Source organism: Oreochromis niloticus, linkage group LG13 (genome assembly GCF_001858045.2).
Source record: "Oreochromis niloticus isolate F11D_XX linkage group LG13, O_niloticus_UMD_NMBU, whole genome shotgun sequence".
In the NCBI taxonomy this organism is placed as follows: Eukaryota; Metazoa; Chordata; class Actinopteri; order Cichliformes; family Cichlidae; genus Oreochromis; species Oreochromis niloticus.
In genome coordinates, this window is record NC_031978.2 from 19,308,684 (window position 1) to 19,334,797 (window position 26,114).

The following is a 26,114-nucleotide window of genomic DNA, read 5'->3' on the forward strand; positions in this document are numbered from 1 at the left end:
AGTTCAACTTCATACTTCATAAACACAGATCCCTGTCAACTTACAAAAACAACTCATCTAATCTATAAGCATTAAAAACAAGCTAAATCTTAGAAGAGATTTCTCACCTGAACATGGTGCGTCTTCCTGCTGGCAGCTCAGTGTTTGGAACAAGATCGCCTTCTGAACACCTGCTACTGAAACGAAGGACCAAAGATCTATCTATAAACCTGCTGTCCCGACCTTTGTATCCTCCAAGTGCCAGCCGTAAGTAACTTATCATTTCTAATCTCGCCTGTGTTTTGTGTTGGTGCCATTAAAATTCCTCTTTCTGTCAAAGTACACTCCACGTATCTGAGCAGAATATGTCAAATGTAAAATGTTTTTCTTATTTATATCATCCTGTATTTTTCTGTGTTGTCATTTAAAAAAAGTTATCCTTGTCTCGGTTATGCAAACACAGCTAGAATATGTAATCAATTTGCAATATTGTAATTACATTTCATGCAATTATCTCCCTTATCAAGGCTGTAAAGCTCCTTATCTTTATTACTGAGAGTAAGAGATAAACTTTATTATCATGCAGCAGTAGTTTCTCCAAGCTCTATACAACGATGGTCTCTAACCTCAGTAACTATGGTATATATGGCTGTCAACTAGTTAGCAGCAAACACCAGTGGATTATCCTTTCTTTCTGTACTTGGTTACATTTGCAGCATTGTATTAAACTGCAGTTTTCTATCTGAACATCTTCACTGGTGATGAGTTCGGAGCTCATCTGCTGTCATTGTGTGCAGAAAGACGGTAACCAATCACACACATAGTCATCTATAAAATGATTCTCAGTGAACTGCCAGCACATTTTACCACTGGTAGTTTTAACTCAATACACTCACACAGTTGCACACTGCGTTTTCCACAGAGTTTGGTTTTGCTGCTCTCTGTTTTAATAATCTTTTTATTACATATTTTCATCGCTTCTCTCTCATTGGGTTTAATGCCCTGCTGTGTATCACAACTGTGTAACATCAGGAATTGTTCACTGAAATATCTCAACGATTCTGAGAACTGTCATGAAGTGCTGTGAAGATATTTATGATCCTCTGCTGATGAAGTCTAATGACTAGCACCACCATCAGGTTGACATTTGTAGTTTAGATTGAAATGTCTCCACAGTGGCATGCACTGCCATAAAATCTGATAATCATTGCAATGTAATGATGTGATCCCTTTCCTGACATTTGTAACAGGTTCTATTTGAGTTTGTCCAATATTTTGTTTTTTTCCCCCTAAAACAATGACATCCACCTCATGCACAGCCCTGTTTTGTGTTCATCTCATATGTAACATTGGTAAATATACAGTAATATAGTGCAATGAGACTCTTGAGCATTCTGCATGTCTGTCAAATAATTATTCTCACACACATATAGACCTGATTTACATCACTGCCCTTTTACAGACATGAGAGTAAAAGTGCGATGAGTTCATTTTATGGTCTGATATCACACCACTAACGCATCTATAAATGTGCAGATAAATTAATGTATTTTCATTTATCAGTTGAACTTAATTAGCTCAGATTTGTTCTCATATTGAAAACATTCTCCATGCTATAAACATTCCCCCTCTATTAGGGATGATGAATTTAAGATCTCAGCTACGTCACTTAGAGTGACTGTAAATAAGAAGGACAGGCAACCTAATCCTAAGATTAGTTTGTAAGCTCAAAAAACACAACACAGTGGCTTGAGCTCAGCTTCCATCTTTTGAGAAAAATCTTATGATAAGAGACCTCATCCTCCTTTTTTCCTTCCAATTCCTCCATTGTTATCAATCTGCCTGGGTGCAAAACATCCGTAGATGATGTGCAGCTACTAAGATCATGCATGAATTTTGAATAAACTGAGGGGACGTGTTTCCTGCATCCCCTAAAAATCTACACTTACTTACTTATAGGCTATAAGATACAATAATACACAATAGCCTTTTTGTATACATGTATATCACTGCAGGACCCACAATCCAAATACTGGTCCTGCTTTAAATCCTGAGTGTGGATTTTACATTACACATATGTAAAATCAAGTTTGACATATGTATAATGTTAAAGTGCCACAAAGCAAAAAAAATGCACACACTTCCCATGCCAGGCTTACTTTCATGAGAACTTACCCAGATTCAGACGGAGTCCTACTGTGTACAGCTTTAATCATTTAAAAAGACTAATCACCCTTCACATGCACATCCACTGTAGGAGGACAGATTGGAGACAGATGATAGGTCTGTGATCTTAGTGCCAGGCACCACAGACACTGAATCATCTGCGAGTTTGTCAGCTCTTCATGCCAAGATCTTATCATACTGCAAAACTGCATCGGAATAAAACATTCATTCATTCATGTTTGATGCACAGACTGAGTTGTTTACATTACAACTCAATTCTGAATTGCTGCTTTCTGATATGCGAATTCTGGGATTTATGTAAAACATCTGTAAGTTGAAGCACACAGCCATAATTGTACTCAATCAGTTTATCCCTGAGGAATATAAATTAATTTCAGCTCAGTGTTTTAGCATTTCTGGCAGTGCCTCCGTCAAACTGCTGTCGTGTCTCTTCGCTAAATGTCTTTCACTGTTCATCATGGCAGCAGGAGACCCATTAAGTTAACTCAAGTTAATATTTTCTCATGCCAACAGGATTCAGCATAATGTACAGGAGCTGTAAGATACAACACAAACTTCCTGTTCGGTTTAGGGGACGGCTCCAGCATGTCGGCAGTCTCGATCAGATTCATGTGTCCAATATTACGAGACAGTCTGGCTTGACTAGCCCCCGCTGAGTGGTCTGCTTCTTTACCAAAACAAGCCTTAAGCAAGCAAATACCAGACATCTTTGAAGGTACTTATTGTAAATCTGTCTTTAAAAATAGTTTAAAACCTCCCAAAATAAACTAAACAGCAAGAAATGACTGCTCTAAGCTTACGCCTAAAACATTAGGCTGTTGTGTTAAAGAGATATCAACTGAACTGAAGGTAAGTCATTAAGAAAGCACTCTTTTCCTACAATAGTCTTCTGACAAAAAACAAAGCCACATTATGTTTGCACCAACAAGTTGATTTCCAAAGAGATACTAACCAAAACCTGGTATATCACAGCATGATGGATAAGGTGTTCTGAAAAAATTAAGGAAACCTATCAAGTAGAGGACAAAAGGAGACGTGGCAGGCCTACAAAAAAAACGTCTACAGCAGATAAAAACATGGTGCAAGCTCTGTCATGTTTGGGGCTGCAACTCAGCCAGTGGTGTTGGGGATGTTTTCGAAACTGATTGAATTATGAACACAGAAAAGGGCCATCAGATTTTGATCTATCATGCAGTATCATCTGGAAAGTATCTGATTGGCATGCGCTTTGTTTTTCAGCATAACAATGATCCCAAACAAACTGCCAATGCAGTAAAAGTATACCTGAATAGAAACGCTCACAGTGGAACACACAGTCATGGGTTGGCCTCCCCAGAGCCTGGACATTAACATTTGAACGTCCTTCAACAAGCCTGGAGAACTACCCATGTAGTAGACTAAGGAACACCAAAAGACCTCTCTTAGAGAGTTCAGGCTGTTTTTAGGAATAACATCGGCAGTACCAAATATCCAAATATTCACTTTCAAGCTAGTTAGAATTGTACAAACTCTGTTTTTGCCTCATATACTGTATTTCTACGATGTATGCATGTTAGAGTAAATTGTATTTTCCATGTTCCAAGCTAAACATAAATAAATAATGATGACCCAGAGATCTTTGGACAGTACAGCAGATAAAAAGATATTTTCTCATATTTGGATTGTAAATGTGAAGCTACTAGGAGATGGTCTAACTTAGCATGAAGACTAAAGACAGAGTAAAAGCACCTACTTGGTTCCTCCTTGTTAATACAAAAACTGTTTTACTTAGAACAGTTTTAAGTATGCATGCTGTGCTAACCTAGCTGTACTCATCTGTACCATGGTGCTAATAGGATTTCACTATTCCTTTAGATAAGATCTAGTCTTTGCAAAGATAAACATGAAAGGGATTGTGATTTCCAGGATATAGCAACCATTTGTAAGTAGCAGACATTACTCATGTATAGTTTTTGGCTTTTTATATATATGTCAATGTCTATGAAAACATACAGTACTTGCTATTTATAATCTCGACATACATGCATGCATGTTGATGATCAGACATTAAGGCCTGTACATGTGATCTCATAGAAACCACAACCTAAGACATCCGAAAGAGTCTTGAAGGTGAGCTCTGATGAATATAGTGCGATGCAGCTCTTACCAATCTGCCCCTTATTTCCTGCACATGCTCGTCAAACATTTCCACGTGAAACCCAGAGGCAACTGGCAATGGACCGACCACAGGACACTGCCCTCTGAACTTCTAACAGTCCCACAAGTTTAAAAAAAGTTTGATCCTTTTTCTGAGTAAATGGTGCATCACTCAACCCATCTAGGTGCTGCAGTGCCTTTAATGTGTGTTTGAACTGGAGTTTACAATCAGTGGGATTAGCTGAAAAGTAAGGGGAGGTTGTTTTTCAGAGGAACACTTAATGTACATCTGTGTGGCATAATTGTGTGAGCTTTGAATTATATGCATGTATTTCAAAGTCATTTATTTTAAAACATGCAAAAAAAAATTATGCAATTAAAAGGAATAGTAGCTAAAAACGAATTACCTTTGTAAAACAACAATCTATCAGCTGCAACTGAGGCTAATTTTCTTACAGACTAACTCATTCCATGTGGTTTTCATGTTGATGCATAATAAGATATCCAGTGTGGAATATTTTGACCTTATCAAAATGAATTTTTATTGGTATTCTCTGATAGTGAACTCTCAGGGTTGCTCCCCTGCATTTCATTCTGTAACCACTTTCTTTCTCTCCAGGCTCAAAGAAAAGCAGTTATTATTCAGTAAAACCAGAAGTTTCATCAAAATTGTGAAAGCCAGATGATTTATCATTTTGACATTTTGATAAATTAATAACCGCACATAAACTTATACTTTACCTGCATTTGTGCAGTAAAGAACTTCATGTCGAAGCAAAACCAGCATAAAAGATGTTTAAATGCTGGTTTCATCTGCCAAGTGCATGATTGTTTTCCTCTTCCTGTCACTCAGAGATGTATAAATGTGCGAGTGTGTGAATGACAAGCATTTAAATAAATGTAAAAGCAACAATGAAGACCAGAGCGAATGGGAGTTGTCAGTAAGCAAAGGCTGATGCCAATAAACTGTGAAACACACAGTCACACAGTGTTTTTGCACAAAATGCTACAAGCGAGCCAAGAATAAATTGCCTGTCTGTAACTGTTTAAACGCAGCATTAAGTCATGATTTATTCCCGTAATTCTGGGATAGAAAACATGCTGCAAATGTTGCAGCCTGCAGCAATTTACGAGGGAAACCACCAAAAATGAATATTTGACAAAACTCCCATTTTAAATTAAATGATCATTGCATCATGCAGCTTAATGCTTGACTCACTTGTTGCATGACCTGTATAAGTGTGTATATAAGGCTACTGCATACAGGAACAATGCATAGTTAGAAAGATCAATATTTCATTCCAGCTTTTAGTCCTGGCTCCGCCCTGAAACCAATAACAGCCCATTATCACTTAGACTTTCGTGAATGCAGCTGTCATGTTTCTACTTGACTCAAAGTGGCATCTTCATCAAGATGTCTTCACTGCTGAAGAAACAAATAGGGAACACAACATTTAACAGGTGGCAATCAGCTGGAGACATCAGACTCCACACTAGACCTCAGCACATTATGTATCGCTGTTTGAAAGCAAATGGAAACAGAAAAGTCACTCTCCCTGCCCACACTAAAACAATCATCAGCACCAAAACCTCATCATCAGCGTCATTACTATAAGTAAATCCCATAAAGGTTGTCCCGGAGCGCAGGGCTGTATTTGAGGCTAACCACCCCTCTGTCTTTACACGCAGCCTTCCGTCATATCCCCCCGCATTCACAACATTTAGGAAAGCTGGGGTTTTCTAAATAACTAAAATTAACTCAATGATCTACAATTAACTTAATTGATGCTTCACCAACACTCATTAAACACACATCAGACATCTCACGGCGGATTTTTCTTGCACGAATTACAGGGTTGGGGGAAGGACCTCCATGGAAGAGGGGAGGCGAATGTGAAGTGTAGTGACGGGTTGGGTGACCGGGGTAAGGGGGGGCGGGAGTTATGAAGAATTAGCCACCCATCTGTGCAACAGTTACACAAGCATTATTTCTTTGACACTGCCTTTAACATTGTGAGTGCTTAATAAACCATTTCCTCATGAGCAGATGGGATTTCATTTTTCTTTTGTAACCAGAGCCAGTCAGTCTGGGGCCCTGATCCACCTGACTCTCTGGCTCCACAGGTAATGCCTGAAACTGTTTTCCAGCAACAATAGGACTGACGACAGTTGAGGTAGATGAGGGGAGATGCACCAGAATCTGCACAGCTCCACAGAAGACAAACAAAACAATCTGTTATGTAACTGATGACAGAGGAGTGGGAAGCTCATTGTTCGGGAGGAGACGCAGAGGAATGGCTAAACTCTTTTTGTCCAGGGCAGGTAATCTGAAAAGCTGATCTGACCATCTGCATGAAAGATGGCCCTTAGCTGTGCCAGCTGCCTGAGCTGACTCAGAACTATCACACTGCTGTGACAATGTGTGTCACCTCCATGAAAATAATAGACTATAATGAGAAGGAAATCTCAGGTGGTCTTTCTGTTTTTCTCTCTCACACAGCCACGCACGTACATGCCGTACACCCTCCTCCTCCTTCCCTCAATCACACCCCTCACAAACTCAGTAAACATATGGGAGCTGTTAAACTAAGTTTAATGGCTATTTACTGTGTTTTGTGCGCTTCTCATTAAAGAGATTTTCCACTCAAAGAGAACTAATGTTTTGGAAAACACATCATGCCAACACTTGGCACATCTGGCTTATTTCAGTAATTAAGAAACCGACCTTCTAACGAAAGAAAGAAAAAAAAGGGGGGAAAACAGAAACCGTAAGTAAAGACATTCAGTTTCAGCTTCACAGCTGTTATCTTTACCTAGCATTAGATTTACTTTAAACATGTGGTAATGACTTCAGGGCAGCTACAGTCACCTTTTAAGTTGATATGTCCAGCACTCACTGACTCAGTCATTCTACTTTTAGCTCAACAAATATGCGATAAATAATCTGCCATGTCCAGCCACTACTTGCTAACAAATGGCAACATCTGGACTGAAAAATGAAGCCAGCAGAATTGGTAAAAACTGCAGTTTTTCTGATTTCTCCTTGAGGCTAGAGCTAAAATCCGCTCCATAGACACCTACAGCAAAATGCTCAATTGTATAAATATTGTAAAAATAAAACTGTTTAGCCTTTTTTTTTAATAGTAAGAGTTTGGTGTCTTTAGCAAATTTTGTCCTTTCATGAGCAGTATTTTTAACTCCTTACACTTAATTAAGACCTAAAGTGATCATTATCAGTGGGTGTTTTCACTCATGTGCGAATGCCAGCACAGGTGCTAACTGACTGCTGGAGTTTGCCAACCTCGACTTCGACTGTGTGCTGCTTGGAGCAATTTAATGCAATTGTCTACCATAATAATATCAAACAGCCTGTAGTTAATGGTAATATTGGCCATTGTAATGGTCTCTCTTCCAGTTTTGGTGGAAGAGTTCTCCAATATTGTATTTGTTATTTATGTGTCTGTGTTTGCAGGCATTCAGTGTATGGTTACCTTGGTAACCAGGCTTGCTTGCAATACCTGTTAATTTAGCAATTCACCCACTCAACCAAATCAAGCTGGCAATGGCCTCTAAACAGATCTTCAAAACAGATCTTCACAAACGAGGCGATGTCATGGCACTTTTGCCCATCTTTTATATACAGTCTATAGTTGCTACCTGTGTTTCCTACCATTTAGAAGCAAACAGAGAGTTTTCTTATGTCAGTGAAAGCTGTACATCAAGCTCAGATTCCACTCCAGGGTTGTTTTCCACTACCGGTGACCTCAGGAGCAATCGTGGTATTCATAAATAAAAATAAAACAATCTTATTACAGATGCTTTAGCAATCAAGAGGCCCACACAATGTAATTTAAAGACATCTCCTCTTCCAGCTTGCATTGTTATGTGAAAGCAGAGATCATTCATGCCAGAAAATTAAAAGGCCTTGAGAGCTGAGTATCAACCATGAAACACAAAAGCCTCGCCCCCTCTCCTTCTACCCCTGTCCCAGTCGCTGAATGACTCCTCACTGGAGTCCACTGCAGCCCTAGCTGCCAGCTGGAATACCCCTAACCTTTAACCTCTGACCTCCAGCCCCACAGAATTTATCAAAGAGCCATCAGTCGAATTAACTCAGAGGGGAGCACATCCTTGTTGAAAACGTTGTCAGGAGGTGAAGGGCGTACAGGTGTTAACAGAGAATACAGGTGTTCCGGATGTTCATTACGCTGCCCTCACCACTGTATATTTAATCCAGAAATCCTCTCTGTGTCTGTCACACAGGTCTGAATTTGCGTGTATCTGAGGTTGCGTGTCACGACCTAATCTGTCCCGATGCTCCCGGGTTAAGGAAAGGATCCTGCTGTTTCTTGATGAAAAGCCTTCTGCTACAGAAAGATCCAGTTACAAGAGCACCGCGCTTTCATCCTTATTAAAGAAACATGTCCCCGCGCTGAGCAGCTATGTCAGCGGATGAAACTTTGTATGCTTTCTACTTTTATGTTTTTTCCCTGAGAAAATTTTACACAAATATGGTCGGTGCATACACCCACAAGAAGAAATGTCCATCTTAGCCTATGAGAATATGTAAAGGTTAATACAAGAGTGCTATTAGGGAAAGTGTTTCTAACACCAGTGATTTCCCCGGTGATGTAGAAGGTCAAAGTGATGCAGTTAATCAGCATCCATTATTTACAGCTAACTAGAGCGCTACTTTAACAGCTGTGTTTATAATTCTGCTTAAATCTTTAGAGAAATCAATTTTTTCTTAAGTGTCAGTATTTAATAAAGTATATATTTATATATATGTATTATTGTTTTTTTTAACTGTATCACAAAAACAATCTGTGATCAGATTTGAAGAATCTTGCACATGCAATGCATTATTGCAATGCATTGCTCACCCTCTGTATCTTTTATAGTAGGCTCCATTCATTGCAAAGTGTGCAAAGTTGCTCATTACACATCATTCAGTAAACTCTCGCCACAGTCAGACGATGTGAGTCAGACCTCCGATTCGACTCCACCAGTAGACGTTCACTTGACAGTGATGACTGCCTCCTTGATGTCTATCTCTGTAGTTCGCAGCCACCGTGCTCCCTGACCTCGGCTCCCAGACCCCGGTTTGTTCCCACGCTGTGCCCTGTGGAAAGTCTGGCTCCAGCCTTTTCAAACCATAATTGCATACCTGCAGAACGCAGACAACAGCAGAGCAAATACAGACACAGCTAAAAGGGAACGAGGTTACCAGCAGAGATATGTGATAGCTTTCTGACACGTACTTTCTGTTGTATTTAACTCATCTTACAGATCAGCGCTGTAAATAAGGCACTGATTCTTGCACCAGTTACTCCAAATTCCACCAGGCCAACACATATAACAGCTCACTGTTGCACATGTAACAGATAAGATTGCTGTTGGACATGTTTAACTAATGCAAATGAAAGTAGTTACAGATAGTGTACAGTCAAACTGTTTGGGGGCAGATATCAGGGCTAGTATTATGGAAAGAAGTGCAGATGCCATACAAGGAGACATGCTGCATTGTTGTTTATGTTCTTTTATGTTACATTGCTGAAGATAAGATTATGGAATTTATACGAAGCTGCAAAAAACTACAAAAAAAAAGCCTTTTCTGTTCCATTTATTAAAATTTTATTCACTGTTTAATGTTGTGAAGTTGTAGAGGTTTAACATACATGATCTATGAATATCTTTTTTTTTCTTTATGTCTTTCTCACAGTGAATCACATGAAATGATGTCTAAGCTCGAGAACTCAAACAAGCCTTTAATAGGTACACCGAGCAGAGTTAAGGGCTGCAGAAGTGCTGTGTGTACTGGTCTGCAGGCAGTCAACGGGAACTTTTAGGGGATTTTGTGAGCTAAATTTTGCATGTCATATCAGCATAAGTTACAGCAGTAAAATTGTGTTCCACAGCATGCGGTACACCTCTGGCTCACAATATTTTTATCTAAATGGGACACAAACTCTCTGCAGTTAGTTCATAAAAAAGAATTGCATGTATTCGAAGATCTGATACAAGAAATTAACTGGAGAGATTAAACGCAGAAGTCGGAGCTTAATAAACTCACACAACAGTGATGTTCACTGTGTCCTAACACAAGTCAAATCTCACAAAAGAGGGTTAAAATTACATTGTTGGTTTACATAGCCCTCTGAACTTATCCCTGAGGAAAGACACGTTCCAGAATGGGATTTAACTAATGTCTCTAAATCACTCCCAGCTGGCCTGACAGCAGGAAATGCTTCTTTCTTCTCAAAAACTCCAAGCAAATGCTACATGAAGCATGGTGCATTCATGAGTGTGTCTTTCCTCAGAACTTACATTGAACTGTCTGTCCTGGATTTCATAGCATTTAACGCCTTCCAGGGCCGCGGTCACAGCCTGTCTCTGTCAGTGTGGTTGGCCCTCTGCAGTGCCATGAGAGCGCCCCCATTCACCGCTTAATCTTTCAAAAGTGGTCGACTAACTTCAGAAGGAAAAATAATTCCCGGCTTAAGATGGCAACAACTGGCGTAAGGTCAGCCGCACAGTGACTAAAGGGTGTGAACGGGTATTTAAAGGGTCTAAGAGACACTGGAGCGGACTTTGGTCTCATGCTTGTGAAAGCAGTTTAGTGTAGAGTCAAACAGCCCGGGGCCAGCAATAACAGAGTGGAACTGATTAGAGGAGGAGAAGGAAGGAGGGAGAAAGAGGAAAACAAGAGAGTAAAATGAGACAGGGACTGATAGCATCTTCTTAACCAACGTAATTACATTAGACAGTTAAAGGCTTCAGATGGCGGCGTGTTTAAAATCTCATGTGAAATGTAAACAATAGCAAAAGATGATGCTGTAGAAATATTTCCTTAATTTGGAGTACGAGTTTGTGTTATGGGCATAATTAAAATAACAATAACTGTATCCTAATCTGCCTACTCACTTCATCTTACTGCTTGAAATCATGAATTATTCTAAAGGAAAGCCTGTAATGAAACTGAGTACTTTGCACAGATTCGTAGAGAGGCAACGCAATCTAGGCAAAAAAGAGAGCTCTGTGAGATCAAAAAATTAGCCTTAAAGATCTTATTTGTTGCTTGTTTATTGGATTTTTTTGCATGGTCTTATCCTCTCCTTTAGTGCTCCTGTTTAGCCCTTTGCTTTTAAACCCTCGGTCCACTTCTCACCATCGCCAACTCTTCATATGTCAGTGAAAGCTGTTGCTAATAAAAGTTAGAGAGCAAACTATGAAAAGGAGGTGCAAGGGAGAGGAGGGAGGCGCATTCTTTCTTGTCTGCTTTGCCCTTGGCAAAAGGGAGTCCCCAGTGCTCTGGAACAGGATTGAAGGGGAGGGAGGGGGTTAAGAGAGGGGAGGTGCGAATAGGAGTGTCACCTCCATCACCCCAGGACATGGAAAAAACATTCAGTTTCATCAAACTTCAAAAGAACAGCAATTACATAGGAGACACAGGATGGCAGGACATCCCTGCACGGCAGTGGCGAAGCTGCGGGGAAAGAACCACGCCTTCAGAAACTTAAAAAGAGGGGACTCATCCCAGCCTCTCTTCTCTCATCACCTCTCCTCGACATGGCTATAAGCAACACTAAAGCAGCACCCCAATAGCTCATCTCCATCTTCTCTGTGTCCAGAGAAGGCGGCCATTGTGTGCCCGTTCCTCTTTCCCCAAGTCAGTTTCCTATTGAGGCTCTGAAAAGGCCTTTGAGGGGCCCTGTTTTGGCTGTGCAGCTCACCTGCAGAGGGGAAACTATGGGTCTATTCTAAAGCCCAGCAGCTGCCAGGGCAGAGAGGCTGGCACCCAGTGGGAGAGAGAATAGTGGCCGCAGAGTCTTTCAATATGAAGCCACTTAGTAACAGAAGGCATGTGCCAAGCTTGCAAAGCCAGAATGAAGAGTCATCCTTTGGAGTTCACCAAATATCAGAGAAGAATTAGACCCATCTCCTTTTTGCTCGCTTTTTCCATTATCCACTACGTCCTAACTTTGTCTTTCCTCGCTGTTTATAGAATAATAATCCACAGGTAGCGGGAGAAAGAGAGCCGGGGTGCAGCAGACTAGAGGTGAGTAGGTTTATTTGGAAAATGCAGATCAACAGGTGGGACAGTGGAGTAAGAAAAACGGCTACATTGGTAAATGCATGAGACAACAGGGCTACCAAACAGCTCTGAAGGGCTGAATTTCCTTGTCCTGTGACAGATCGAGCTATGATACCGCTGTGAAGATCCCAGCGGCTGCGGTCCTGTGAAGAAGCCTTCACCACACAAAGCCCCTTTTCTGTCAGCAGGCTAGCTCCCACACTGGCGCTAATTTACGATGCCCTCACAGCAATTTCCACAGTCAGAGAAGTTCAATTGTGTTTTCCAGCTCATTAAGCATCAGCACAACAAAGCTTTCATCTTCTCCTTCATCTGCTTCATCCCACTCTTCACTCCCCACATTTATCCTGCTGTCAGCTAATCTGCCTCTTTCACCGAGCATCCAACCTAAAGAGTGCAGGTAAAACGGGCATCTGTATTTACTGCTATTTGTCTATGCCCTTGAGTTTTGTTAGTTTAAAGCACGGCCGCAACTCTAAAGACTCCCCTCATACATCCGTAGGGAGAATTTAATGGTTGTTTATTCAGGGGCCTCCGCTGTGCCCTCCCATCCCTTTCAGAGCTTCGTGAGACGACGTGGACTCTATTGTAATCTCAGAAGAATCAGCTTGGCTTATTTGTTCAGGCTGTCACCGCACTGAGATCACCAGCACACACTCAAATTCCAGTTAGTGCACTAAATATCTTTTAACTAAACTATATTTTTATGTGTGATCTGTACTGGCAGGAGAGTGCTGAAGTACAGTAGTGGCATTTTTCTTAAAGTTAGAGAGGCACACATGTGACCAGATAGAGAGAGGAAATGGCACAAAAGAGGCCCCGAGTAATGGCTAGCATCACATTTCACCTGAATTTTGAAATGTAATCATTTACTGTCATAATCGAGATATATACAGTGCTGTGCAAAAGTCTTGAGCCACCCCTAATCTAAATCATATAAAGCAAATACAGAGTTTTAAACAATTCTAACCGTCAGTATTTGGTTGACCACCTTTATTCTTCAGCACAGCTAGAACTCTCTTAGAAAAGCTTTCTAGTCATTTCTTTGAGTAGTCTTCAGGAATAGTGCTCCAGGCTTCTTGAAGGACATTCAAAGTTTTTTTGGAGGGGATTTGTTTGCGTTTTGTTCCGTTTTCTATCAAGATGATCCCACACTGCTTCAGTAATATTGACGGTCGTGTTCTGGGGAGACAAAATTAATATGTGTGTGTCTATCCACGTGTGCTTTTACTGCACTCGTAGTGTGTTTAGGATCACTGTCATCCTGAAAAATGAAGGTGTTGCCAATCAGATGCTTTCCAGATGGTGGATCGAAATCTGACAGGATTTTCTACTTTGTCCTTGGTCCTCAAATTTTAGTTTATGCAAGCCATGCCGTGTCTACTCCGAGGCCAATACTGATATAAATAAGCCAAAACAACAGTGGAACATTCTCTCATCATTTGTTTTTTGACTGAGCACCCATTTAACCTACAAGAATTTTTATATCTCAGTATGACTAAAGGTTAGTAAATCAAATAAAAATCTGCATTTGGTGCAACAAGATAAGTCAACTTGAAGTAAATACTTTGAATACTGATGTTTAGTTTTGAAAATAATAGGTCGGCTATTTGTAGGATTAAGATTTATATTTACAAAGGAGGAAAATGCCATCGAATATTCAAAAAATTACCATCTTTGCCACACAGTTGTAATCTATTAGAGGAATATTTAGATATTGTGGAAAATCCACGTATTTAGTCAGTACAAAGACTTGGGAACAGCTGGCTTGGCAGTGCCCAAAAGTGGCAAAATAGTTTACCAGTACTGCTAAACAATTAACTAAACGACTGCATGATTTTTGTTTTGTTTTGTTTATTGTGCAAAATTAAATTGGGGGAAAAAACACATTGTATTTGGCAGATTATGGGACATTTTTCCTGGTGAATGTCTCAGTGGGTTGCCCATCTCTCAACAGGTGCTGCTGTGTGATTTATCGCAGTTTAAGTGGTCACAGCATGTTGCACTGCAGCTGCCATCACGTCAGCGGTTTTTGGAAGAATATTGTTGGAAATCTTTGGCCGAATTCACAAGTCGTCAGCGGCACTTTTACACAAATTGGTGCACTATTTTCATTTTCCAGAAAGCCTACGCCAGCTGTCTTCGCTATTGTCTCCCATTGTGTTGTGGTCTGACTTCACTCTGCAGTGGGGAGGAAAGAGGAAGCTGATGCTGAGGCAGACACATTTGCAAGGTCCTAAGACTGCATAAAGACTTGCAATGTACAGGATTATAGCGGATTGTATTCTGTGGTAACAACCACTCACTTTACCCCAAAACGGCTCAAATTACTATGAGAACATAGAAGGCCCTCTGTGTCCCACTGTGAAATGCTTCTCTCAGGCACCTCTTTAGTAGTTTAATTGTTTTTCTCTGTACTTTAAGACACTGCATTTGGGAAAATGTACCTCTGGTTGTCTGTTTTGGTCAGGTTTCCCTTGCTACTATTAGTCCTCCTATTGCTTCTGCGCTGCACTAACACTAATCATGCCTATATCTGCCATCATAGCCAAACAATATCATAATTTGACATCCCGAGCATCTGTTAGGGTCATTCTCCAACATCATCATCTTTGTCATTATCATCCCTGAGTGCAAGCTGCCATCTGAGTCCCCCCCTCCTGCTCTCAGCGCCATGCCTGAGCTCACTCTGTAACCCCTGGCTCGCTCCAGGCCCAGAGAAGGTGTCCAGTTCCCTATATACCCCTCCATTTCTCCCAAACTGCAACAGTACAGCAACTCTATCTCTGTGTTCACCTGTTAGCACCTGGCACCACGTCCACATCAGCCAAAGGCTTCTGCTCATCCCTGTCAGACACCATGTGGGACGCGCCTTCCTGTCACCAAACCCAACATCCCACACACAAAACACACAGGGACACAATGAACCACTCACTGCTCGCCTGTCAACACTTTCCCCTGACAGCCGAGCCATGCTAACATTATAGAAGATAAATGAAAAGTGCTTAATCTATCAATAATCCATCAGGTAATTACAAAGCATCATCTGGCACATGAGTCCTGAGTATGTACTCCTTAAGAAATGAATTAGTAAGATAATGCTTTAAACAAACAACCTCAGTTTCATTCATGCAAATACACTGAATTTGAACTGCATGAACTTTTCCACTGTACCGCTTATAAATCATATTTATCAACCACTAAATTACAGCAGCAAATGCATTTTGGATTATGAAGAAATAAGGAGCTTGGAAAGAAGTTCTGAACTGAAGAAGCGTCTTGGATGAGAAGTGAAACATCCGGCTGCTTTTCTTTTCAAGTTCCTTAAACTATCATGACTTGGATGAACTACATGATGAAGAGACTCGTTACTAAGCCCCACTATCAAACCTTATACTCATCACATGTTGGCTCTCAAAGCATTTAAAATCGTGATTTGTAGCCTAAACATACCAACACATTGGGTTCTGGAATCAAACCCCAGTCCTTGACGTCAAGGTCCAGCATTTTGTACACTTGCCACTTTCCTCCAACTTGTGTGTGATATATAAATAAAGCTCTGTTCATTAAAAAGCCTGTAAACATCATCCAGCCCGCAATTACATTTGTCATCACAACATAAATTGCAAAAGAAAAGCAAAAAAGATTTAGGACTGCTATGAGTGTGTGTGTGTGTGTGTGTGTGTGTGTGTGTGTGTGTGTGTGTGTGTGTGTGTGTGTGTGTGTGTGTGTGGAGGGGGGTCCTGGAAGATAACTTTAGCTTTTCATTTGTTTGCAAAGAAATCACGCTATGCTCACTTTCTAAACTTCACTTGTTGCTCAAAAAGTTGTGGATGGAAACTGAAGTTGAAGCTTTCATCATGGCTATAATCACCTCCTGTCTGGTTTTCCTGGCTCAACATTGCCTGGATGTTAGTCTGTTGTAAGGGTCAAATCTGTGTCCTTCATCACAGTTTTGCTCAATAGGTTACACTTGACCTTGGGTTAAGAGTAGCAGCTCTTAACACACTATGTGCTGACAGTTGCAAAGATGAGAAAACTAATTTAGGCTGACATGTTGTTGCAGTTGCTCTCGACTGCTGATCAGATAACGAGGCACATCAGAGGAAGACCTCGGGCCCTGCACATCCTCTTGGCTGACTGGCATGATTGGGCCTGAGTAAAACTGAGCCGGAACCAAGACAGCCTGTGCCTGTTAACATTATTGTTTCAGTAACTGATGCAATACCCATGTCAGTCATTCTAATTTTGGCTCTGAGTGCTGCAAGTGGTAACTGGTGCTTAACAAGTAACTTTAACACAATGAATGACCACAGTTTATTTCAAGACAGAGTGCAACTCCTTGTGAATGTAAGCAGGGAAAGAAAAGTTTGTGATCTTCCATCCACTGACATTTTGACATACCAGCTTTGGCAGGTCCACTCAGACACACAATAATGTTCTGTTATGCTTCCGCAGACAGGCCTCTCTCGTCCCCTTTAAAGACGATACACTTTCACCACCACAAGTTCCCTGCTGCGCGTTTCATAAATGTTTATCCCACATGACTCCAGCCCCCTCCCCAAAAGTTTGCTTAGCATAGCTGCGAGCGCTGCAAACTCAGATGAAAGGGAAAGATTGAAAGAATGAAATATATAAAGCCTGCTTCGACACGTTTGGTTCGAAAGGTTTCAAACTCTTTTACAAAACCACAATTAACTCTTTACACAGTTCTCCACAGGGGTAAATAAGCAGGACTTGGAGTTGGGTAAAGAAAGAAAGCCAGTTTGACATTTTTTGACTTTACATGTAAATTGTTAATAATCTTATAACCTACAGGATGAATGGATTGGCATAAAATATCAGGAAAACATACAAGAGCTGATTTCAAAGGGGAAAAGCAATGGATAAACCTGCACCAGTGTTTGCTGATCACAGTATAATCAAAGATTGCTGAGAAGTGATCTATTCTTTCCAAACATACTGAAAAGTCATTATTAATTAAACACCAGACTATGTGAAAACAAGCTGCAGCTGTCCTATAGATAGATTTTAATTTCTCAACATCAAAATGTTTGGTTGACTCTTGCGGCATGTGTGTGCCATTCTTAGAGAAGCAGGAAACTTTTTTTTTATTTAAATATTTACTCATTCATTACAAAACAATAGAGGAGAAACAACAACACTACAGACAGCCCAGCGTCTCCTTTCAAACAGGCGGAGAGTGAGAGTGGTAATATTCACAGTTACTAGAGGAGAATGTAATGTCGCACTAAATTACAGTCATTGAAAGCTTGTATGGTTACCCAGCGATATATCACTGTCACACAGAGGGGGAGAGGGGGCGGGAGAGCAGACAGGCGCCAGGCGCAGCAGGATCAAAGCAGGAACATACCTCAGGGAGAGAAACAGTTAACTCCATTTAACCAATTGTCCTGCAGACAGTCATTCAGTCAGTGCGCTGCCGCTGCAGGCCCAGCAGCAGTTCCCATAAGAGAGAAGAACGCTCACATATAGAGTTTCACTGAAAATGATTTGACTTGATTTGAAGAGCTGCAGAACAAGGCCAATTTGGATGGGCTGCTTGAATGGGCCCTTTACTGTCTCTCAAAGGGATTACAGACAATGAACACAATAGGCTGAAATATGGCCATGGACAATTTGATTACAGGCCACAAGATAGAAATTTACAGTGATAATAACTCTTTGGAATATAAAGAGTGCTGTAAATCGCTGCCTGGATTGCCTTACTGCTTTAATGAAACCCGGTGAAAAACTACTGTCAACACATTCTCCAGTACAACTTCCCAGAAGGGGCCCAAAGAGAAAAATTTCTGTGACATATATCTGGTGAAGTTTACATCTGTTAAGCTGTGAATGGATTTATGACACAATCACAGCATCACATGGCAAATATTTTTTATAAACTATAAATGCACTATCTACACTTCCAGAAGGCACAGACAAAATCTTAGCACTCATTTAGAGTCCGTTTGTGTCCACCTGATTTATTTATATGCCCAACCCACTTTCTGGTTCTGTTTTGTTGACTACCAGTTAAGAAAGGGAATATTTGACTCTTTAGGTAAAGTTGGGATTGTAAAGCACAAACTTAAAGACACTAAAATGCTCTGTAGGAACTGAAGGGAACAAGCAATAGTGAATTGATAAACTCTAAATAAAAATATTCACCAGTGCAGATTTAAATTTTGGATTCCAGCAGAGAGTGTTTAAAAGGTAGGAACTGCACATTTGACCATAGAATAACTCGAGCTGTGCCACTGACGAGAGGTTTACATCTGTCAGAAACCACAGCGTATAAAATGGACCGCAACACTGTCTTTACAAATTCGGCCTATCAGAAACCGCTTTAGCCTGGTCACGTGGAAACATCTAAAGACTGATAGGCAGAAGGCAAGATGGAAGGGGAACTTGTGGCACTGCGCTAACGGAGAGACAAGTCTGTGCGTAAAAGCCTGAAAAACACACAGCTGTAGCGTCATCGGAGGAACATCTGCACTAGCACTTATCTCCTCAAGAGAAGCCACGAAAACATAAACAGTGTAGGAGAGAGCGGCAGGAAAATTAGTTGTATGGCACCGCAGTCGTGCGTAATGAATCCTGCGCAAGGATCACCGCCTGTGGCTGCTCCCGGGGAGACTTCGCCGGAGGATAGAGCCGCTGATGGAATTGGAACTGATGAGCTGGACCTGTCACCTGTTAGAAGGTGTAAAACCAAAAGTTCAGATCTGCCTTTCAGTGTGGAATCACTCATATCAGACAGGACGCCGTGCAGAAGCCTCCATGACGCAGAGCCTGGCTCGGGTTCCGTCCGGATAGAGGACGCAGAGTGTGCGTCACAGAGAGGATTTTATCGGTCTAAACCGGAGGCGGTGGACCTCAGCGACAAGGAGACGAGCTCCTGGTTGCAGGCGCCTTGCGCATCCCCTCCAAGTGAGTGAAGAATGCGCTATTGCGACATTTTGTGCGATATTTAAAACAAAAACGTCAACAACTTGTATAGACATATTCAAAGAAGCATAAACAAAGTGATTACTAAATATTATAATTGTCTGTAATAAAAATATTAAGAGCCAACAGTGAGAGGGAGCTTGAACTTTCCTCCAAAGAGTAAATAACGGCAAAGGTGCACTGACTGTAGAATAGTTAGGATATTAAAAAGCTTGTGTTTGATATTTCCCCGATCTTCCAGATTATAGTCCATGCGCAATCAAAAATTAAACTTCAAACAATGACTAGTTATGCTGTTAAATCGAGTTCTAGCAGTGTAGATAACTTCTTAATTGTATTTCCAGGACTTCCCAGCCCGAGCCCGTGCAACCTACGGAAACACAAGAACAACAGGAAACCCAGAACTCCCTTTACAACCTCTCAGCTTCTTTCTCTGGAGAGGAAGTTCCGACAGAAACAGTACCTCTCCATCGCGGAGAGAGCGGAATTCTCCAGCTCCCTCAGCCTCACAGAGACCCAGGTCAAGATCTGGTTTCAGAACCGCAGGGCCAAGGCCAAGAGACTGCAGGAGGCCGAGCTGGAGAAACTAAAGCTGGCCACGAAGCCGTTGCTCCCGGCCTTCGCCTTTCCTTTCCCCTTGAGCGCACCAATAGGCGCCCCGGCGCTATACGGGGCCCTGAACGGACCTCGGCCTGCCTTACCCGTGCCAGGACTATTCAGTGGACCATATGGGATGTACTACTTGTCCTAACTCATACTAACTTTTAAGCTGCTTCGTTGGGGAAACTGCCTTAGCTTTATCCAGCAAAAAATATTCTTATGAAATAATCTGTCTGAAATCTCATATTGAATGAAATGTTTTTCGTTAAAGAGCTAATGGGGGAAAGAATAATATAATAACCCACAGCAGGGATATGTTAACATAACAGTCTCGCTTCATTTTAAAGCTGTTCATTATTTCCGGGAACAAAAACAAAACAGTTGATTGCGTTTTTTATTTTCAGTAAACACTTATGTTAAGTTTACGCTATGGTAAATTATTTTCGCAGTGGCTTTGGCTGAGCTCATTTTCAGATTCAGTTTTCAAACTTCACCTGCACAGCGAGGTTTTCTGTCCCAGCTCAGGTATGCTTCAGTTCCAGTAATTTTACTGTAGTAAAAGAGGACCACAGAAGACGGTTTTTTTCAGAGCCTGTTGCTTTGAGCTGAAAGCAAAAACTTGTAATGACGCACTGAAAGACAACGGCTTGTTCATTATTTCTATTTTAAATGCTTTGAAAACACTCTTCAAGGAGAGTTTTAATTTATAGCAAAAATATTTAAATGACAGTTTTGCTGACTTTCTATATTTTTCTGATAGTCATTTCTGATTTATCTTATTCATGCATGCCACAGAGCTCGAATGTTATCCAAAAAGAAACGTATGGTAAATTATTTTATTTTTTAATGGGCATAACCGCTCATTTAGAAACAGCTTCACAAATAACGGGAATCACTTTGACACTTTAATGTTGCAAAGATGCGAAAGTGATGGTTGATAATCTGTGGATTTGGTGATTTAATAGGGTCTCTGAACTTAAAATGGAAATATAGAAAATTAAAGTTATCCTTTAATCACTTCCTGAGGTAAGTCCCTGAGGCTGTAAAACTCTAAAAAGACTTTAAAGGCCTTTCCTCTTCAACAAAACGAAAACATACATATTTAAAGAATGTAGGTTCTACACGTTTCATCTTTTGTGCCTTAGTTCTTCAGTGCTTTACATTAACTGGAGTAAGAACCAGAAGATCTTTAAAGGTTAATTTACTGTAACAATAAGATTTAAGCAACAGTTTCCAGCTCGTTAACAACTGTGCTCATTTCATAAATACAATAAACCTGCTTTACTGGAGCCGTTACCTCAAAAGGAGAATGTTTTTGCACAGGTGTCAGAAGAGCTCTCGAGACCAGCTTCATTACTAAATGTAGATAACTCCTCGTGTAGTTTTGCAAACACTCCAAGTGTTGAACATGGCAGACCAACTTACATGAGCTATTAATGTACAGTGTATTTTATATTTCACAAGTGGAAGATGTTTTGTACAATTATTAAAGTTTATTATGAAAATCCCTGACATTACTCTTTTGTTTCTCCTAACAAAAAACTTAAAGTGGGCTCCAAAAACCTGCTTTTTTGTATTGAAAACATAGCAGTTAAGTATTACTGCATCCCTTTTTTTATATAAAACTCTAATAAATGCCTTTTCAGTTTTTCCAGTCGAATTGTGAATGGGTAAGTGCTGCTTGTTGTGTAAATGTGCTCTGAGGGATCAGCAACACCAGAACAGCACCACATGAATGCAGTTTATTTACCACAAACAAAAAAAACACAATAATAAAAAAAAGGAAACTTGCAATTTTGGCAAAATAAAACTTTTTTTTTATTTCAGGTTAAAAACATCTATGACTGTGAAGGTATTCTGTGCAAAAGTTATAAAGCTGTAAATCTGAAAGGCCAGAAAATAGCAGCCTTGATTTTGATGCTTCACTTCCTCCTTCCTCGCCGTCCTCCGAAGCCTCGGACAGAACCGTGACCAAAACACACAGTGTTGGGGATCCTGAGAGAAAAGAGCACAGCTGTTCAAATCTGGGCCTCAGATTGCTTAGTTTTAAATGCTAAAAAACTGTAGTACACATGTACTGTAGTCAGTACTTTACACATATTTAACTTATATAATATTCTGGATTTTTTTTTAATTGCAAACATCTTAAAAATGGCTGACTTAGTCTTAACACATACAGATTTAAAGGCTAACCTGTAGGAATACTGAGGTTTTCGTGGCACTGTGCTTGTGCCCTCAGTGTCCTGAGCTGCAGCAAGAACGTCCTCGGTAGAGGCTTTTTCCTCACACTCGTGTGTCTCCATGGATTCCCCTCCCTCGGGTTCGTCGGACGGAGAGTTACACATAACCTCACAGACACCCTCAGACTCACACACATCATCCACCATCTCCATGGCTGCGTCTTTCTGCTCCTTTCTTTTTGTCTCTCGTCTTCTATTAACAAAGTTACAATATTTAAAATACACATAAGGCTATTTATGGCAAACATATTAAAGTGATGCTATTTTAAACTGTGCCTTTCACAGAGTCAGAAAAATACTACAAAAATACAAATTTTACACATCAGCATAAATAAAGAAGCAAAAAAAATCTTATGCTATAATGTGTCTGATCTTATCATGTCACTAAATAAATAATAAAAGAGTCAATAATGTAGAGTGTAATGTAAGAATATATAGAGTAGATAAGGCAATAAGGAGATTGACTAAAAGTCATAATTTGACATTTTGCTACCATCTAGTGGACAAAACACAGCCTTACCCTCGCTCCTTTTTGGTTTTATCGAATCTGAAGTCTGGAGGATACTTGTGAATTCTTATTAAATGGTCCTTCCTGTGTTTACTAGTCCTGAACTTCTGTCCGCAGCCCTCCACCAAACACTGGTACTGAAAAATGTGAAGAAAATGTCATTGTGTTTCAAATAAAAAAAATCTCCTAACAGCAGAGCTCTATTTGACACCGACTTACCATGTCCTGTTTCTGGGCAAGGATAGTAAAGAGAGAGTCATGCCACTCCTGAATGTGAATGTCCAGGAGCCGGGCGCTCGGCAAGGAGCGGCGGCATGAGCAGCACACGTGCCTGTGCAGGGCGTTGTAGTGGTGCTCGTACTCCTCCAGCGCACTGAAGACCGCACTGCAGCCTGAGATGTGACAGGCAAACTCGGACACGCTGACACAAGACAAGAGGAGGAGGAGGAGGAAGGTTATCAACAGTCTGACCAACACTGAGATTACAAGTCATCAGTCAAGTAGAAAAATCCAACACTGTTGCTAAAGAATGATCCCTTCTGGGGCAAATTTGTCATTTTACTTTTAGCATTTCTCAATTAAATATGTCCAAGTGCATAATCTACTACTGTTGCAATCATCTCATTTGACTCGTTTTATTTCTAAATATGATTACTTATTTTATTTACAAGCAATCAGCTGGCGATCGTGGCTCAAGAGTTGGGAGTTCGCCTTGTAATCGGAAGGTTGCCGGTTCGAGCCCCGGCTTGGACAGTCTCGGTCGTTGTGTCCTTGGGCAAGACACTTCACCCGTTGCCTACTGGTGGTGGTCAGAGGGCCCCGGTGGCGCCAGTGTCCGGCAGCCTCGCCTCTGTCAGTGCGCCCCAGGGTGGCTGTGGCTACAATGTAGCTTGCCATCACCAGTGGGTGGATGACTGGATATGTAAAGCGCTTTGGGGTCCTTAGGGACTATTAAGGCGCTATATAAATACAGGCCATTTACCATTTAGTCTACATTATATCTAAAATGATTTGGGAATGATTGATATTAAATATTATAACTGCCTCCACAGGAACAACTAAGGTGACAAGATCCCAAAAATGAAATGTGGGATTAATGTGTTATTTTTTTGTCATTTGCAAATATAGTGATTATAACATCCACATGAACTGAATCAACTTCATGGGATTTCCTTACCTGGATTAAGACACCAAAGGACAAATAGTATGTGGGGCAGGTTAATATGGAAGCCTGTTTCTGCCACTGAAAAAAACAAACATTTTTGGTGATCCATAAGTCAAAATTTCAGGTTAGTGTCTCAAAATTTCAAATTATGAAGTCAAATTTTTAATTCTTTTCTCAGACTTTTGAGTTGGTGACTCAAAATTTTGAGATAATAACCCCAAATCTTTATTTACAGGTAGTTTTTTTCAGCGCTAGAAAGGACTTTCCATAGATGAGTAATGCTCACAGGAATTTAGGATGAAATAAATATGTAAAAGGATGTTGAAAGTCAGTTATGCAAGTCTTCTGCCTCTTGTATTTTCCTTTTTGTTTCATTAACCTTTATCTCTTATTTCACTTAGTGTTTCGTCAATCTATGGCAATTTCTCTCTGAGCAACAGATTTTTACAGAGACTCGCAAATAACGGACAAAAAGCTTCCTAGTCTTGATTGTAGTTGCATTTGTTTTTACTTGTACTTCTCATCATATCCCATTAAAAATCTGACTTTGTGGTGCAAGCTTAGGGGATGAGAGAGAGATCCAGGATGAGATCCTGGCATGTTCACCTGCAGGAGAGCCATGATGACAGCCTTTACTGATTTCTTCACCACCATTGAATAAAAGCCAGCCTTTAGAAGATCCAATCAAAAGCATGGGGGAGGAGGGCAAGTGGTCAAAGTCTGTGCAGGCACACATAAAGAGTGACACCTGCTCACCCTAAAAACAACATGAAAATCTAATTTGAAAGTTTCAGGAGATATTTTAAAGGATGAGTGTGTTAACCCATGCATTGGCAAATGTAAGTTATGTGCTGTGTAAAAGTGACCCATGCTTATAGCTTTAACACTAGATAGATAGATAGATAGATAGATAGATAGATGGGTAGAACTTGTATAACCTGCATCCCTCACCTGAGTGCTGGCTTGTCTTCTGCCTCCGAGATGTAGAGGTCCTGCAGGTACATGTGTCTGTGAATGTCCCCGTCCTGCAAACAGCATACATCTGCACGTTACAGCCATTACCAGAACGAGCACCTGCCTGCTTTTCTGCTCGGTTTCTTGTTGCTTGGTTACCTCAAACAGCTCGTGGTCCTTGTGCAGGCGGATGATCTGCGGCGTGAAGCTGAACGGATTGTTTCCCTCCTCGGACTCGCTGAGCCTCCGCTCCTGCTGCTCATCGCGTCCCTCCGTCCTAAGCTGGACTACTTCTGGCTGCAGCATCACTTCTACACGTTTTCATTGGCCGGGCACCAAAACACTCGTTGACTATTATAACGGTATCAAGTCCAGTGGTCGCTACGATGTTACTTTTTCGGTTGTATTTTGGCGCGGGGTTATGACGTCACCTGATAGTCATCATTGAACACTAGTCGACTCGCCCTGTCTTGACCTAATACAGCTGTGGGAAACACTTTCTTCCCTTAAACTTAATAAATAAAAAATAAATTAATAATAATAATAAATATTAAAGGTTTATTCCAAAGGAATGTTATTTCAAACCCTACCGCTCTCATCTTATAGAGCATTAAGTTTTTGGTGTAGTTCAAGAAATATCAGAAAACATCAGAAATAATTGTATTTGATTTTAAATTAGTATCAGCCCTAATTATAAAAACCAAAATTTTACTCAAATTCAGAATTTTAACCCTTTCAATACCATTTAGATTACATAATTCTAATGATTTACAAAGAGAAAAGCATAAAATAACATTCCCCCCAAAATAATACATGCAATCTATTTTCTAACCATGATTGCAGTTAGAGGTATTTCAATAATTAACAGTGACAGAAAAACAGAAACCCCCCCACAGCATATTCATGGACAAAAATGGCTACCTTCTGTTTACCTTCACAAAATGCCATAAAATGAATATTATATATTAAACAATTTCCACTTGATTTTTCAAACTGGCATCAGTCCTTGTCATCAAAACCAAAATTTTATTCAAATTCAAATTCAGATTTTATTTTATTTTTTTTAACCCTTTAACTGCTAGTTAGGTCATTACAGGTCAGTACCAGTAACAGTGACAATGATTTATTCAACTTTGCATTATCAGTTCTTGTGATGAATGACCAAAAAGAAACTACCACTTGGCGTCTTAGTGGCCAGGAATGGCCATTTAATGACCAAATGACCATTAAAATGACAAAAAATTTGTCAGCCAGCAGCCATCGGCTAGTTTTCCTTCAACAACTCGGGGTGCCAACATC

At 40.5% G+C, this 26,114-nt stretch overlaps 2 protein-coding genes across 3 annotated transcripts; one reads left to right on the forward strand and one right to left on the reverse strand.

Moving 5' to 3' along the window:
* Window positions 1-18,764: 18,764 nt before the first annotated feature.
* msx3 (muscle segment homeobox 3) lies at window positions 18,765-21,631 on the forward strand. Its single transcript, XM_003441106.5, has 2 exons — window positions 18,765-19,330; window positions 19,693-21,631. The coding sequence occupies exons 1-2, from the start codon at window positions 18,970-18,972 to the stop codon at window positions 20,097-20,099; spliced, it is 768 nt and encodes a 255-aa protein (XP_003441154.1). The 5' UTR covers window positions 18,765-18,969; the 3' UTR covers window positions 20,100-21,631.
* A 117-nt stretch (window positions 21,632-21,748) lies between these two features.
* Window positions 21,749-25,261, reverse strand: znf511 (zinc finger protein 511). 2 transcript variants are annotated; one of them, XM_005474114.4, is made up of 6 exons: window positions 24,975-25,261; window positions 24,813-24,886; window positions 22,916-23,117; window positions 22,709-22,833; window positions 22,142-22,378; window positions 21,749-21,943 (listed from the first exon to the last, which is right to left on the reverse strand). In XM_005474114.4, exons 1-6 carry the CDS (start codon window positions 25,119-25,121, stop codon window positions 21,871-21,873), a joined length of 858 nt encoding a protein of 285 aa, XP_005474171.1. In that variant the 5' UTR covers window positions 25,122-25,261; the 3' UTR covers window positions 21,749-21,870. The 2 variants fall into 2 exon arrangements, with proteins under 2 accessions (XP_005474171.1, XP_003441155.1); XM_003441107.5 differs by having other exon boundaries at window positions 22,142-22,381; window positions 24,975-25,258.
* Between the last annotated feature and the right edge of the window lie 853 nt (window positions 25,262-26,114).